Raw genomic sequence first — 13,994 nt, forward strand, 5'->3', positions numbered from 1 at the left:
AATTGAAAAATTTGTGTTTTCATAACTTTTAACAAAAGACACATACTATATTAAATACCCATGTGGCTGTGATGGGCTTCTCTATTATTTCATAATTTAAAGATCAAAAATTAATCTCAGAATCTGGGATAATTTCTAATTGTATCATAGCTTGGCTGGCTCCAAATGTTTCATACTGTATTGACTTCAAAGCTATGTAGGCTCCCCATGATCAGAACAGTGAGTTCTTTCTGTAAAGTTACATGTAGACTTCCACTGAAAACAATGTCACTTCCTCTGTAACAGCTGTTGAATTTATTTTGAGAGAACTCTTTCATGCTGATATCAACAGTAAGTAATTCTTATCAAGGACTGTACACTGAAAGACTCTTATGGTAATAAAATTCAAGGACTCTCAATGACCTTTTCAGCAATATACATGGATATTTCAAGTCCAACAAAGAAATCAGTTTTACAACACCTCTATCAATTTAATGCATAATGTTACAAATCATGTTTACAACATCGTGGCTTATCAATTCATAATTTTAAAAAATCGTGGTTAGCTTATAAATTTTCCAGGTCTGAGTTTCAATTTCAAGGTTACAAGGACTTAACCAGGTTTTAAAATTCAAGGACTTTCAATTCTATAAGTGTATGACTATAGATAATAGGGCACCGAGTTACACAGAAAGTCTACAGTTGAGAGTGTCTTTTCAGGAGCAATATCAACAGTTGTGCTCCAAGCAAAAGTCATACATCCTGACACTGAACTGAGCTGTGATTTTCAGGACATTTCAGACACTGAATGATTTTCTAGCATGAAAAGGGGTGTCCCTTAAAAAACGATTCTCTTCTATGCTGTCTCAAACAAAATTTAAAACTCCTTTCATTGGAGCGCCAGTAGCTGTAACTTTTGTAACCAATTTTTTTTTTTCACAATTTTTGCTTTGTATGTCAACTGCAAGTTCTTGTTCTACACCAAAAAGCATGTTGAATCGAGTCATGAACTATATAGCTTGTCGAAATAGAGTCTCTACTTGTAAAAGGCAGTGTTACTGTTTACATTTGAATTCTAGTCCGGACTAGAATTCAAATGTAAACAATAACAAATGTACTGACCATGTATCTCAACATGCTTTGAGCAGTAGAATAAAAATATGAAAATAAAAAAAATATGTGCAAAAAAATTGTCAAAATTTACTGCTAGTGCCCCTTTAACTGTGGATGTAAGAGCTCCAAATTAAAAAAAACTTTATACATATGCAATCCCAAGGCTCTTTATAGAGATAATCAATGTAAACATACTGGTATAAACAATCTTGATATTTATGAAAGAAGTATGCAAAAAATCAAATCAAGTACTTTCTATTTTGTCAGTTTTATTGGAGACAACCATAAACATAAAAACTTCTGAAAGAAACATACTGTCAAAAAAAAAGTACATAAAAATACGATTTAAGATTTTTTTTGTAAATTAACCTGAAACCTTTTAGTTTTCTTACCAACAGGCAATAAAATTTATTTTACCAATGCGAAGGAGACTTTGCCTCTGAGACAGTGCAGACGCTTGGCACTAATGCTGTGAGTCCTTGTTGACAAAATACATGTAGCATAATGATTGTGGTTTTGTTGGGGTTGGAACTTGTAAATCTTATCCGGGTTCCTGTCACGTTTCCTGCCTTTCCCTTTGAATATCAATGTCATTTGGGAAAACAGAAATGGAACATTTATGAAAAAAACTTGGTATAAACACTGACAATGGTATTGCGTTGACAGAAATACCAAACTGTTGCGATAAATATGAAGCATTTCATCTCCAGGACACACTTTCTGTGCATCAAGAATGTTGGATTTCTTTTATATTCTATTGAAGATAATAGCATACTAAAGCTCCATTAGCTACAACTTTTAATGTCTTTTTCATCTACTGTCCCTTTGATGCAGATATCCTAATTTCGGAGAAGAAGAGAGAACGAGTGTCGGGTCGATCTTTAGCATTATGTCATCCTGTTTTGGTCAAAATTTCACTTTCTCAGTTGCTTTGCGGAACTGGTTTTGTTTGAGATGAAAACATACACTACTACCCTGTATCGGTGCTCTTGTAAGAGAAAATAGCAATGTCCTACAGGTTGTATTTCCATTGGATACCTTTTGTTTTGTTTCGTTGAATGAGGAATAAAGATTAACTTACAGAATGAAATTCTATCAGCACAGAACCAAAATGAAAACCCAAAATTCGAAAGAAGTGCCGCACAATCAAAACCATATGTTCAACCGTACGCACCATATAAATACTTGTATTCCCATATTTGTTTATACATGAGGGATTTTGTTTGTATCTCCATCACATGACCTCTTTAGCAGACGGAGTCCATACAACACTGCGCACATCCTCTTTATTCCGGAGTACATGTAGGCCCATCGACTGTCAATTCCGGATTGCTGCTGAATGTAACGCCAGTACTATATGTGTGACATTGGCTGTTGCCGACAGAGATTCATAGAAAATTTATTTGTTCAGTACTAGTTGTTGCAGTATACAGTCATGCTATCGATGACTCTATTTGGTTTTCAGTCTCCGTATGGTGTCATAGGTCAGCGGGGTCACCAGGGAGGTCATAGGTCTTGACATGCAGTTTTGAAAACAAAGGACCATTGCCATCAATTTTGAATGCGCGATTCTAGAAAACCTTGTAAAAAAATTTCAGACAAAAATTTATTCATGAACACTCATGATAAATGTGAGATGTCATACCGATATTGCAGCAAGTCAGATCTGTGATACAGGAAAATAAAGTTTTGAAAACATTCCTGATCCAATATTTTACAATATTAAAATTAATTTTGTAAATATTTGCAGCATGACTTCAATTATCAGTTGTGCAAATATGATGATTTTGGAATTTGTCCTTTTTCTCTCTCTCTAATCCATATGTTCATGGATCTCTGCCCAGGTCCGAAATCTCTCCATGATTCTTTCGCCAAATTTTTGTTTGAAGATGAAGCAGGAGAAAGTGAAAATGAAGATGGTGGAGAACCAGAGAAAATAATCTGGTTCTACGGTCGGTGTGCTCGGAATTGGACCGAGGTAATCTTCTTCTGTGACTTCAACTGATGGGTCTGCTTCCACTCCTGGAAGATCAATCAATCAATCAATTAATCAATCAATCAATTAATCAATTAATTAATGGACAAAGAAAGTTGGAGAGATAGGCATGCATATGTGGAACATCCATACCTTAACTTACAAACACACGCGCATGCACTAATACACACACACACACACACACACACACTTCAATTATTCAACACACTGTGCTGTCTTTCCTTCCTCTCTTCTGAGGGGTTATAGTTCACAATTGCTGAGTCAAAAAAATTCTGTTGAGAGGGAGGGGAGTGGAAATTGAGGGTTCCCTGATGCCTTGCAAACTGCACGGGCAGTGACCCCGACTCTGCCATGGAATGAAACTCAACAGAAACGAAGTAACGATCTGTGGCATCCAACCCATTGTGAAAAGTGAAATGTGAATGCTTGATTGAGTCAAAACTGTAATTACATTAGTGATTACTGACACATGACAACAGAGGTTGCGCTGCGATTCCCGGTGGAAATATACATCACCGCTAGAACAATTGCTTCTGACAACAAATCGCCATCTTTCATTCAATTCTGACTTGCAAACCTGAATGCATAACAAGATCATTTCCATCTCACCTGTGTGATTTTTTATAAAAGACTTGAAGTTGTCAAACGTTCTGACTGACTGATTGAATCGGGCAACTGGCTTGCCATTGTGGAAGAGCAATATGTTAGGCACAGCTACTGTTCCAAAACGTGCATTTAAACTGAAATAGAAAAGAAAACACATTATAGATATTATAGAGTTCAAAATTAATTATGCATAATATGTGCCATTAATGAGTCATTAATCAATTAATTTATCAAAAATACTCATTCATATAATTTGCATCAGTGAATGATATTATTTTTGATTCAAAGCGTTATGCAGCAGTGTTCCCTCTAAGGTTTTGAGAGGGAGCGCAACTTGAGATACGCCTGATTGCCTCACAGCTGGGTCTATTCATGTATATGCAAATTTATTGAGGTACGTCACAACGTACAATGAACGTTGGTGGCAACTGCGCCGCCGCTGCGCTGAGATCGCACATTTCACCCTGAGTTTAATATCATTCCCAAAACTAATACCAATTTAAAGGACTGAGACTAAAGTTGCGCAAAACATGAAATTTCACTGCGAGAGCAGTCGGTAACACTGTGCAATTGCACGCAAATAAGCCTTAGCGGGAACACTGTTATGCAGACCTTATGTTTTGAGGAGAGCGATCACTCTTTTCAAGGGAGCTGTTGAATCACTCGATTTCAGGGGAGCAAATTTTAGCTCTCCTACCATTTTCAAAATATATGCCCTGGTTATGCTGGTACTGTAGACTTTACAGACTAGCATGTAACACAGACTTACTAAGAGGCAGTGTATAAGAAACAGTGGGTGGAGGTACTGTGCACCGATGCATGACCAACATAATTTCTTCATTTACAGTCGGAACATGGTGAGAGCTCATTTCATTTTGTGTGTGTGTGTGTGTGTCAAAATTGCAAATGATTTTTGTTAGGTTAACTGCAGTCAAGCCATGTAACAATATTGGGAGGAGTACAGGACTGCAGGGCCAGGGAGGGACTAAAATTGATTCCAAATTAAACGGATAACAAATGAAACAAGTTCGCCATGATTTCACCTTTGGATCAAAATTGATAAAACTCTGTGTCTGAGCGGAGAAGTGCAGTGAGTGACAAGGAGATATCAATAGACATCATAATGTGTAGAGAGCACTTACATGCTTTTCATGGTTAAAACGTGGCAAGCATTTTTCTGTATTGGCAAGAAATATCTTTGAAGTTCTATTAACTTGAAAAGTGAAATAATGTTGAGTACTTGCTTTTTCATGGTTAAAATGTGTCAAGCAATTTTCTATACAAGAAAAATATATATTTGAAAAGTTCTATCAACTTGAAACGTTAATTTGTTCTGACTTGAGTTTGATTGTGTAGTTTTGGTATTTTCTGGCACGGACTTGTACAAGTAGTATCTGGGATCTGTGAGAGTGTGTCCATGTTAGTAAAGGCATCATGCTGATGTCATTTATTTCTCCATTTCACACAAGAGCTTTCAGTTGTTTCTTTTTTTTCGGGGGGGGGGGGGGGGGGGGGGGGGAGGACACGCCTGCGACGAAGGAATTTGTTGGTTGTGCATCAGCTTTAATCATCAACAGCCCGTAACATTGCAAAATAACTACATCACTCTGAAGCATTTTTGGACAATTTTTGTCATTTTTTTTGACAAGCAAGTTCACAGAACAGGGTCTATGATCAATGGTAGGTGTACAGCTGATAAAATCAATGAAAAGTTTTTAATAGGCTTATGATACATGTATTCACATTTGAATCCTAGTATGAAATAGAATTCACTTGCCAACGCTAACGATTTAGCCTACTCATGTACATTGTACAGGCTGAGTTGACAAGCTGAATCCTGGGTATCTCAATATGCTTTGGGGAGTAGAACAAGAAACTGTCAGGGACATTCATATCAAAAATACTTAAAATTCATCAAAACTTACAATTTCTAGCCATTTAATGTCATAGTAGGAAATGATGAATAGAATTGAATTGCTCTCTTACCCACTGAACTGAATGGCATCAACAGCAAGCACCTGCAGTGTGGGATAAGCCCTTCCCAGGGCATTGATGTGCGGAGCTACAGCTGCACTGAAACGACACCACGGAGCATAGAACAGGACAACTGAACATGGCCCCTCAGTTGAATTTGTCCTATTCAAAACCTGGAAAAGGTCCGTGTTGTTTATAATTTTTGTGGACGCTGTCTCGTTTTCTTTCAATTCAATGTGTGTACACACATATTTAGGTTTCTCCTCATCATTTTGCGTCTTATTTCTGCTGTGTGACGGTTTCTGCATCAGCTGTGGCATTCCTTTCACATGGTTTATCAAAGACTTCTTCCGCTTCTTCATCCGGAATTTCCTCTTCCTGGTCATCCGTCCCTTCATCCTGCCCTTCATCCTGGGGCACTTTGACCTCACTCTGAAAATCTTCAATCTCGATATCAGTCACTTCTATAAAATCTGGCTCTTCGTCCTCGGAAACTTCCAAAACCACTGACTGTGGGTACTGACTGTCCTCAGCTTCATGCTCTGACTCAGCAATAATAGTTTCCACATCATCACCATCTCTGATGCTGTTTGGGGGAAAAAAAAAAAATCTATAAGTAAACATCACTGAAAATACTTTACCAAGACAATGGTTAGCTAAAACTGTTACAATTTGAACTTCATTCTCCCTTGAAATACTTGTTTTTTATTTTACTATACTTTGACTGTATTTATACTATAACCATAAAATGAAAAAGCATTTTTGATTGGAAGAAATGGTGTGATTTGGGAAATGTTCCCTGGAAAAAAACAGATTGTGAGACAATGTAGTATGCTGCAAAATTTGTGCAACATATACCTGACACCTGCACATCATCAAAAAGTCCCTGAATAACATTTACTTTTCTGTTCCTATAGATTAAGTCTACCTGGATGTAGTTAACAATCTACAAAGACTAAAACTGACAGCAACATTTCAAAAAGTATCAACTCAAAGATATCGCCATTTAAATACCACAGTATTCAAACAAAGTATACTTTAGTAAAACTGTGTCTCAGATTATAAACTGGGCAACTTTTTTTTCTGATACTATTAGAATGTTAAATGTTGCTATTTTAACGCTTTGGTTTGTACAATGTGGAAAGTAGAAAAGCTGATCGCTGATGGAAAATCTATTGCTGTTTGTTCAGCCAAGCTTCACATAAACTTACTGCAGTAAGTACAGAACATGTTCCATGACCACTCATTTCTTATATTTCAAATAAAAAATCACTGTAATGTTTGGGAATATTTTAGTAGTTATTTCTGAATGTTACTCACGCTGGTATTTGACAGAAATAAAATTAGAGTTTAAACAGCATTTGAAAAAGCCATATAATGCCTTAATTCAACTGATTGCTCTTCCATTGTAATCATGGAGGGAAAAAAATTGCATTATTAAACAATCAACTGGAAGTAGGGTACTATCTGCGTGAGTGCCAATGAACTTGGGCCAACAGGTTTCATCTTTCAGCGACGTTATATAGAAGCCCAACCTAAAATCATTTGGTTTGGAAAAAATAACATTGATTATTAGAGTTCTATGAAGGTCTAAATATTAAAAAAAATACCGCCAATGGCGCTTGGACATAATGACCGTCTAGTATTATCGGCATTTATCAACAACCCCACTCACTGTGAATTAGACAGACCACAAAGTCAATGTGCAACATATAGCTGAAAGACTATTTTTCACCTTGCGATTTTAAGCCCATTTTTATGAGAAAAGAGACATGTATATGTATACGGAGAAAAAAGCAGAAGACATATCTGTAAATGGTTTGTTGAGTGACAATCACGTATGCATCTCTTGAAAAATTTTGTGGTAATAAGGTATAACAGTAGTGTAAGAATAATGAGGTTAGAATAAGTAAGTAAAGCTAAGTTGACAGTAATTAAGATTACAAAATTATACACTAACCTGAGGAAATCTGAATGAAATAAATGTTGAAAGTAGTAACTGAAGCTAAGATAGGAATGAACCGAGTTACTGCAAGGGGGCAAGATGATCTAGTACATGTAGGGCAGCAAAGTCATGGTCATCTTTTTGTCTAATACCTTGTGTAAGTTCATGAACTTTACATAAATCTTGCTATAGATTTGTTGCCAATGGGCAACAACTGTGTTTCAGATCATTTGAGAGCAATCCGTCCATGACAGGTTTAAATTGTAATATAGCTTCTATTTAAAGAAGAGAAACTTCTCAAATAATTTTTTGTTCCCTGTAATTTCCTGTGAGAACACAAGGACAGATGCTCAGGACAGATGCTGGTGCTAGCTTGATAACTAACCTAAAACTTGTAACTTCATTGTCACCCCTAATTCCCTGTAAACAGGTCCACACTTACCATTGATAAGAATGGGTTTGGGCCACACCATGGTGGTGAAAGGGTTAAGAGACTGTAACATGTGAGGCCGTGGATACTTAATCGCTGGAATGTCAAAGTCTGTATATTGACTCAAGGATGTTTACTTTACAAATGCCTAGGGTCATCTCAAATGTGAGAATCTAAAGTATGAAATTTGTTTCTTTTATCGCTTTTGATGCCAAAAAGAGCGTGGAAATCTCTGATACTTCCATTCAGTGCATCCTCAATGTTTCTAGCATTCATCTAACACACATTTCTGTTCCATAACTCATAAAACAGTCCAAAATGCAGGATTGGTGTACCTTCCAAAAATACACATATGGAAGGCCCCTAAAATCAATTAGTTGAAAAAGGGGGTCAACAATTTCCCATATCTATCTAACCGCTGATCCGTTTGGCACCATTGTTTGAAATCGGAACCTTGACATTAGTCTGTAAACATCAGTACCAAATATCAACGCAGTCTGTTCAGCAGTTTTTCACTTTTTATCGTTTACGGAAAATTTTCAATGGACGACATCCCACTCAACCCCTATAACATAATGATCTACGGTCATTATGTTAAAAATAGCCATCGTATTGGAGATCTCAATGATTGCGCAAACTCTGCAATCCACTATATTGTTGAATATTTGGGGAGAGTACCTTGAATAGGTACGTGACTCTATTCTCAGCTTGCGTCGGCTCCATATTGTAATACTCTATCACAGTCCCTTCACACACAGCCAACAACAAGTGCCTATGATGTGACTGGTTTGTGAAAGCATGGATGTAAAAAAAAATAAGAGAATGGGCATCCGGCAATGCACTGTTTATCAATCACTCTAATCATATGTCTAAAGTGAAACGAGCTGTTAGACTGTGGAACGGTCTTGGGTAAAAGTGAGTAAACCATGTAGGTAGCTTCCTCCATAAGAAAACCATCGATGACCGACTAGCGACTCGTGTCACATGCGATGTTATACCATTAGTATTGCCATGACTCCCATGAGTAAAAAGAGGGCTCTACTGTAGTGTTAGTTATTTGGATATCAGTACCAGTACTAGTACTGTCTCGTCATCCCCTGAAAATCTGCGAAAACGCATTAAAATCTTGTCTTTGTCCATCAAAATGACAACAAGTCACAGAAAATCTCTGGTGAGCAATATAACCCAGTAAAATTACCTTGTGAGACTGTCAGGAGAAAGATACCAATGCAGAACAATATTTTGCGGCCTGTCGAGATGTTACTCATGAATGCCGCCATCTTTGACTAGAACCTCCAGGCATGTAAATATAAGTGAAAAGTACTGGAAATTCGTTCGGCGATAATTTTACAACGTTGAAAGGTTTTTGACGGACAATATCTGTCATAGAAATACTTCCGGTAATTGTTCAATTAATTCACTGAACCGACAGTGGGAGAAAACTGGTTCACTTTAGGGCGTTTAAATTTCACGAAGCTAGAAGGTCTTACTTCACTGTTTCTATCGCTAGGTGGCGTCATTCCCTCGGCCCGGCCTCCGCGGACACTGTGCACTGCCTCAGCGGATTCCGTGTCTACAACTGTCTCGGCGTGCCGGTCGACGGACGGGAAGTTGAATTTTACTCAGTGCGGACCCATCACAATCGCCGTCACAATTCGGTTACTGTTATCCCATGGATGTCTGCCGATAATATCGACAGAAACCAGCATTTCACGAATTTTTGAAGGTAAGGTGAATTACTTGCATTTATCCCTCTGCGAGTGTATTCTCGGCAAACATTTCTTCTTCCTACTCCTAAACATTAACAAATCAAAGCAAACATTATAAACGCTTAAAATTATTTCTCACATAATCTACAGATATTTTTCTCGCTTAAATTGTCACAATTCACTTTACGTGCATTTCCAATTCTCCATTATTGAATTCAACAAGTTCCGAAAATGCAGGTTTCAAGAATTAATCGGCGCGTTACTACATCCGTGAAAATTATTAAAACGCAATAAAAAACACCCGTCGAAAAATGTTGCTTGCTTTTGTCGCTTGGGTATTCATATTATTACTAGTCATGAAACGTGGGCATTTCTTCAAAATGTCATTGGCGCCCGAGAGATTCCCCTCGTGGTTTCCCATTGTATTTTAAAAGACGCAATTGTACAGTGTATGTTCAATATTAATATCAGCGACACGGGTTTTATAGAATGTAATTGAAAGTAGATAAAAGGCATTAAAAAAGCTACGTTACACGGAACCTGCCTTATCGTTTCAAAGTGAAGTGTTCGTCTGTTTTGCTTCTAAACGCCATCTAATTATCACATCAAGCAAACGTGTGATTCTAGTTGCGAAAGATGCACGTACATATGACAAGACAACAGCAGATGTTCTTTAAATACGTGCTTCATTTCGCGTTTTGCGCAAAAGCGCGACTTAAGAAAGTATCTTTTGTCATTGATTCGCTTGCCGTGGTGATTTCATGAACATCCTCTATTTCCGATCACCATTTTTCGTATTGATGGCAAGCATATTCTTATCACTGGGAACCGAACCGACAGCATTCAATTTGTTGACTTTGCGCCCCCCCCCACCCCATGTGCCGTTTCTCTTATCGCGTATGAACACGGTTTTTCTGTCCTTTGCCTTTTCTCGAGAGGCGAAGATTTTATCTTTGACAAAATCAACGATGCAAATAGTTCTTGACAGAAAGAAATTCAGTTTCATTATTTTTTACTCATTGATATGCTACTCCGTGTGTCTGTTTGTACTTTTCACCCTCCACCAAGGAGTAAAGCGTGACTCATCAAAATGCACGACAAGTTTATTTTCTTGAATATTACTTTAAACAAGATTGGAACTTAATTAGACCCAAATCAGGTTCTCAAACACAGAGCTGTCGCCAGCGACGGCGCTTGGCGGCAGAGGCAGCGACGATCGTGACGTCTGTGACGATTATGGTGGCGATGGTTGACGTAAAGATGCAACAACGTATGGTAAATCTGTAGAATCCTATTCAATGCATTTTTTTCACAATAAATGAACTGTCGTATTCAAAAGCGCTCTTCCCGGTGCTCATAAACCGATTCCTTTGTGTCACTGAGTACAAAAAAAGGCTGGGATGGGTATCGATCCAATATTACTGTGAAATCCTTTGATTTTAGACTAGACGGAATGTCAGACAAATCCTTCCCGGATGTAAGTCACGAAGTCAGAAAATATGAGTAAATAACGGCCCAACAGGGAATAAAATTGGATTAGAGAGAGAGAGAGAGAGAGAGAGAGAGAGAGAGAGAGAGAGAGAGAGAGAGAGAGAGAGAGAGAGAGCTGCATTTTGGAAGTTCACTTCAGTAACGATAACAATCAACTGGATCTCTGCATTCTTGCCCGTGGTCGCTCCCACATGTCAGAGTAACACTGCAATGAATTATGGATTGGCTGTATACGGCCCTTATCAATGGTTTGGTTAACATAATGGTGCCACTACTCCCGAAAGTAAATAGATAAGGCGTCTTGGAAAACACGTGCTTCAATAGCTCTTCAAAATTTTATTTTATTTGTAGACCTTTTCTCAACATTTTTGATGATATTTAATTCATATCCAGTTGACACTCATTTTTTTTCCGCGTGTCAATTTCCCTGACCTTATCAGCCATAGTATCATTACTCCTGGTTTCTGTCAAGTATCCACAATTAAGCTGGGTATTATGATCGCTAATTTATCTGTATATTTGTTTGTCATCGGGGCTTGTCACTAGTCCTAGGCTATCCATTCGATCTGCCAGCCCTTCTACCTGCCTGCCTGCCTGCCTACATGCATGCATGCATGTGTGTGTGTATGTATGTATGTATGTATGTATGTATGTATGTATGTATGTATGTATGTATGTATGTATGTATGTATGTATGTATGTATGTATGTATGTATGTATGTATGTATGTATGTATGTGCGTGCATTTATATATGTATCTAGTAAGAACATTTCTAAAGTTCTAACTGGCACAACTTACCCATGCTATTTATCTGGTGGAACTTAAGATATTGCTGTGCGTCTTGCATAAAACTTATTCATCTGTTTTAAGAGCTGATTGCATTAAGCCATCGACGTAAGAGAAGTAACATTCAATTATTCCGAAATCTCCTCGTAAAATAAAGTCGCCTTACTGTGCTGCGTTCAAAATCCGTAAACAATCCGCAGTAAATCACGTGACGTATAAAACCCAATCTATGTCAGCTCTTATCCAATCAAGCATGAGCGTCAATTACCAGCGAACACTGTCGGCAATTTAATATCCTTAAATTTAAGATAAACACAGCGAGTCACCATTTCACATCATTGACCAAACCAAATTTGTTTCACCTGAGGAATATTTAAACGACTGCGCACACACCAACAAGAACGGAAAACTGGGTAAATAAGTGGGATTGGACGAACAAGATGGATCGCTGAATTGTTGAAAACGCGCGAAAGTAATCTGCCGCCCTTGTTGTGAACGAAATCGTCCATGATCACGGTGACCTGAGCTGTCGGGGTCACGGACACGCTAGACATATCATTCTGATTTATGATAATGAATTACTCCGTGCATCGGGATCCCGATGTCCATAATATTTGTAGTCTTTCTCGCTCCTTTGTAGACGCTCTCCATGATGGCTGCTTTCTGCTGCGCTCTTTGAATAACTGTAAAGTAATACTCGCGATGATATGGTGAGGCGATGCGATGTGATATTGTCTTGCGAATTGCAGGCGTAGTTTTTTTTTAAATATGACTTCGAACACACAGGACCATACGAACAGTTTCAAACTATCGATAACTGTAATCGTTGTGGTAGAATTCTGCATAATTAGAAATACAGGTTTATTTGAGTGTAAACAAATAGTAAAATTGATATGACAATGACAATGATATCCATTATCAACTTTAGTGCCACAGATTCATACGTTCTGAGTTTAGCGCTAATATTAATCGTTTGGTTTAAACGTGCAATGTAACGTGCGGTCGCCCTTTGGAGGCATGATGTCAGCGAGTGGAAAACATTATTCTCAACTTATTGAAAGCTTTTGCTCTCACTGTTTTGTACTGTGTCGGCTGTGATGAAGGCTTTGTGACAAGGTAATGTACCCTTAATATAATGAGAGCAGCAGTGTGGCTTACGTGTATTAGCACTGCACAGTATTACCCAGAATGCCAGCAGAGTTATCCACAATGCACTGCCAATTGGCATAGGCAATATAACATCTGACTTGTCGCTACCGGCGAGAACCAGCGAGCCGTTAGCCGATAAGTGTAAAGCTGCCGACAAACACGGAGCTATGGCAACTTTTCCCTGGAGGACCCGAAAAATTTAGGAGCAGATTCCTCCTACGCGCGTCACCCGGTCCCTGATAGCGTGTGTACTGATCTAAATAAAGTGCAGCGTGCATCCAATAAAGAAAGTGGATAAACAGTAACCCTGGTCTAAGCATGTGATACATTGGTCTTATTTTAGATAGGGTCTCTCATTTATATCTTATCTCGATACCCCTAATATTATTTAACCTAATCTTTTACCAATGATAACATCCCACCTGTCCTATACTGTGGTCGAATTATAAAGCCAGAACAAAAAGAACTACGGTACATGAGCAATTTATGATCTGAATTATGTACATAAATCTTGGCGCGCGCGGTCTCCACGGCATTTTCTACAACGATGTGAATCTTATCTTTCAAGCGTGACCAATACTAAGCTGCCAAAGTACTGACTCCACAGATGTGTGAAACACTCGGAGGAATTTGATCCACAATAGTAAGATAAGACAACACAAGGCAACACAAGACAACACCGTCCAGGACAACGCAAGACGACAACAAAACACAACACAACACAACACAACACAACACAACACAACACAACACAACACAACACAACACAACGCAGTAGTAGAAATGTATCTAGTGCCTTTCGTCATTCGGTGATG

At 38.2% G+C, this 13,994-nt stretch overlaps 2 protein-coding genes across 3 annotated transcripts in view; one reads left to right on the plus strand and one right to left on the minus strand.

Moving 5' to 3' along the window:
- Positions 1 to 1,341: 1,341 nt before the first annotated feature.
- On the minus strand, positions 1,342 to 9,339 carry LOC139122921 (thioredoxin domain-containing protein 15-like). Of its 2 annotated transcripts, XR_011549550.1 has the most exons (5): positions 9,242 to 9,338; positions 5,681 to 6,254; positions 3,698 to 3,828; positions 1,886 to 3,114; positions 1,342 to 1,734 (listed from the first exon to the last, which is right to left on the minus strand). XR_011549550.1 is itself a non-coding variant. In XM_070688789.1 (4 exons), the coding sequence occupies exons 2-4, from the start codon at positions 6,076 to 6,078 to the stop codon at positions 2,906 to 2,908; spliced, it is 738 nt and encodes a 245-aa protein (XP_070544890.1). In that variant the 5' UTR covers positions 6,079 to 6,254; positions 9,242 to 9,339; the 3' UTR covers positions 1,342 to 2,905. The 2 variants fall into 2 exon arrangements, 1 of the variants encoding a protein (XP_070544890.1); XM_070688789.1 differs by having other exon boundaries at positions 1,342 to 3,114; positions 9,242 to 9,339.
- Positions 9,340 to 9,569: 230 nt separating this feature from the next.
- LOC139122920 (neuronal acetylcholine receptor subunit alpha-10-like) overlaps positions 9,570 to 13,994 on the plus strand; it is a 123,542-nt gene continuing 119,117 nt past the window's right edge. Inside the window, exon 1 of the mRNA XM_070688787.1 lies at positions 9,570 to 9,769. The gene's annotated coding sequence lies outside the window, so the exon portion shown is untranslated. The remainder of the gene's footprint in view (positions 9,770 to 13,994) is intronic.

The sequence above is a fragment of the Ptychodera flava genome, chromosome 22 (genome assembly GCF_041260155.1).
Source record: "Ptychodera flava strain L36383 chromosome 22, AS_Pfla_20210202, whole genome shotgun sequence".
In the NCBI taxonomy this organism is placed as follows: domain Eukaryota; kingdom Metazoa; phylum Hemichordata; class Enteropneusta; family Ptychoderidae; genus Ptychodera; species Ptychodera flava.

What these genes read in the sequence shown, in the direction of transcription:
- LOC139122921 (XM_070688789.1), bottom strand. Translation starts at nt 6,078, where the DNA reads ATGAAGGGCAGGATGAAGGGACGGATGACCAGGAAGAGGAAATTCCGG. An exon ending in GATGCCATTCAGTTCAGTGG is followed by an intron (nt 3,829 to 5,680) that starts GTAAGAGAGCAA and finishes TTTCTATTTCAG; the next exon opens with TTTAAATGCACGTTTTGGAA. An exon ending in TTTTATAAAAAATCACACAG is followed by an intron (nt 3,115 to 3,697) that starts GTGAGATGGAAA and finishes TTGATCTTCCAG; the next exon opens with GAGTGGAAGCAGACCCATCA.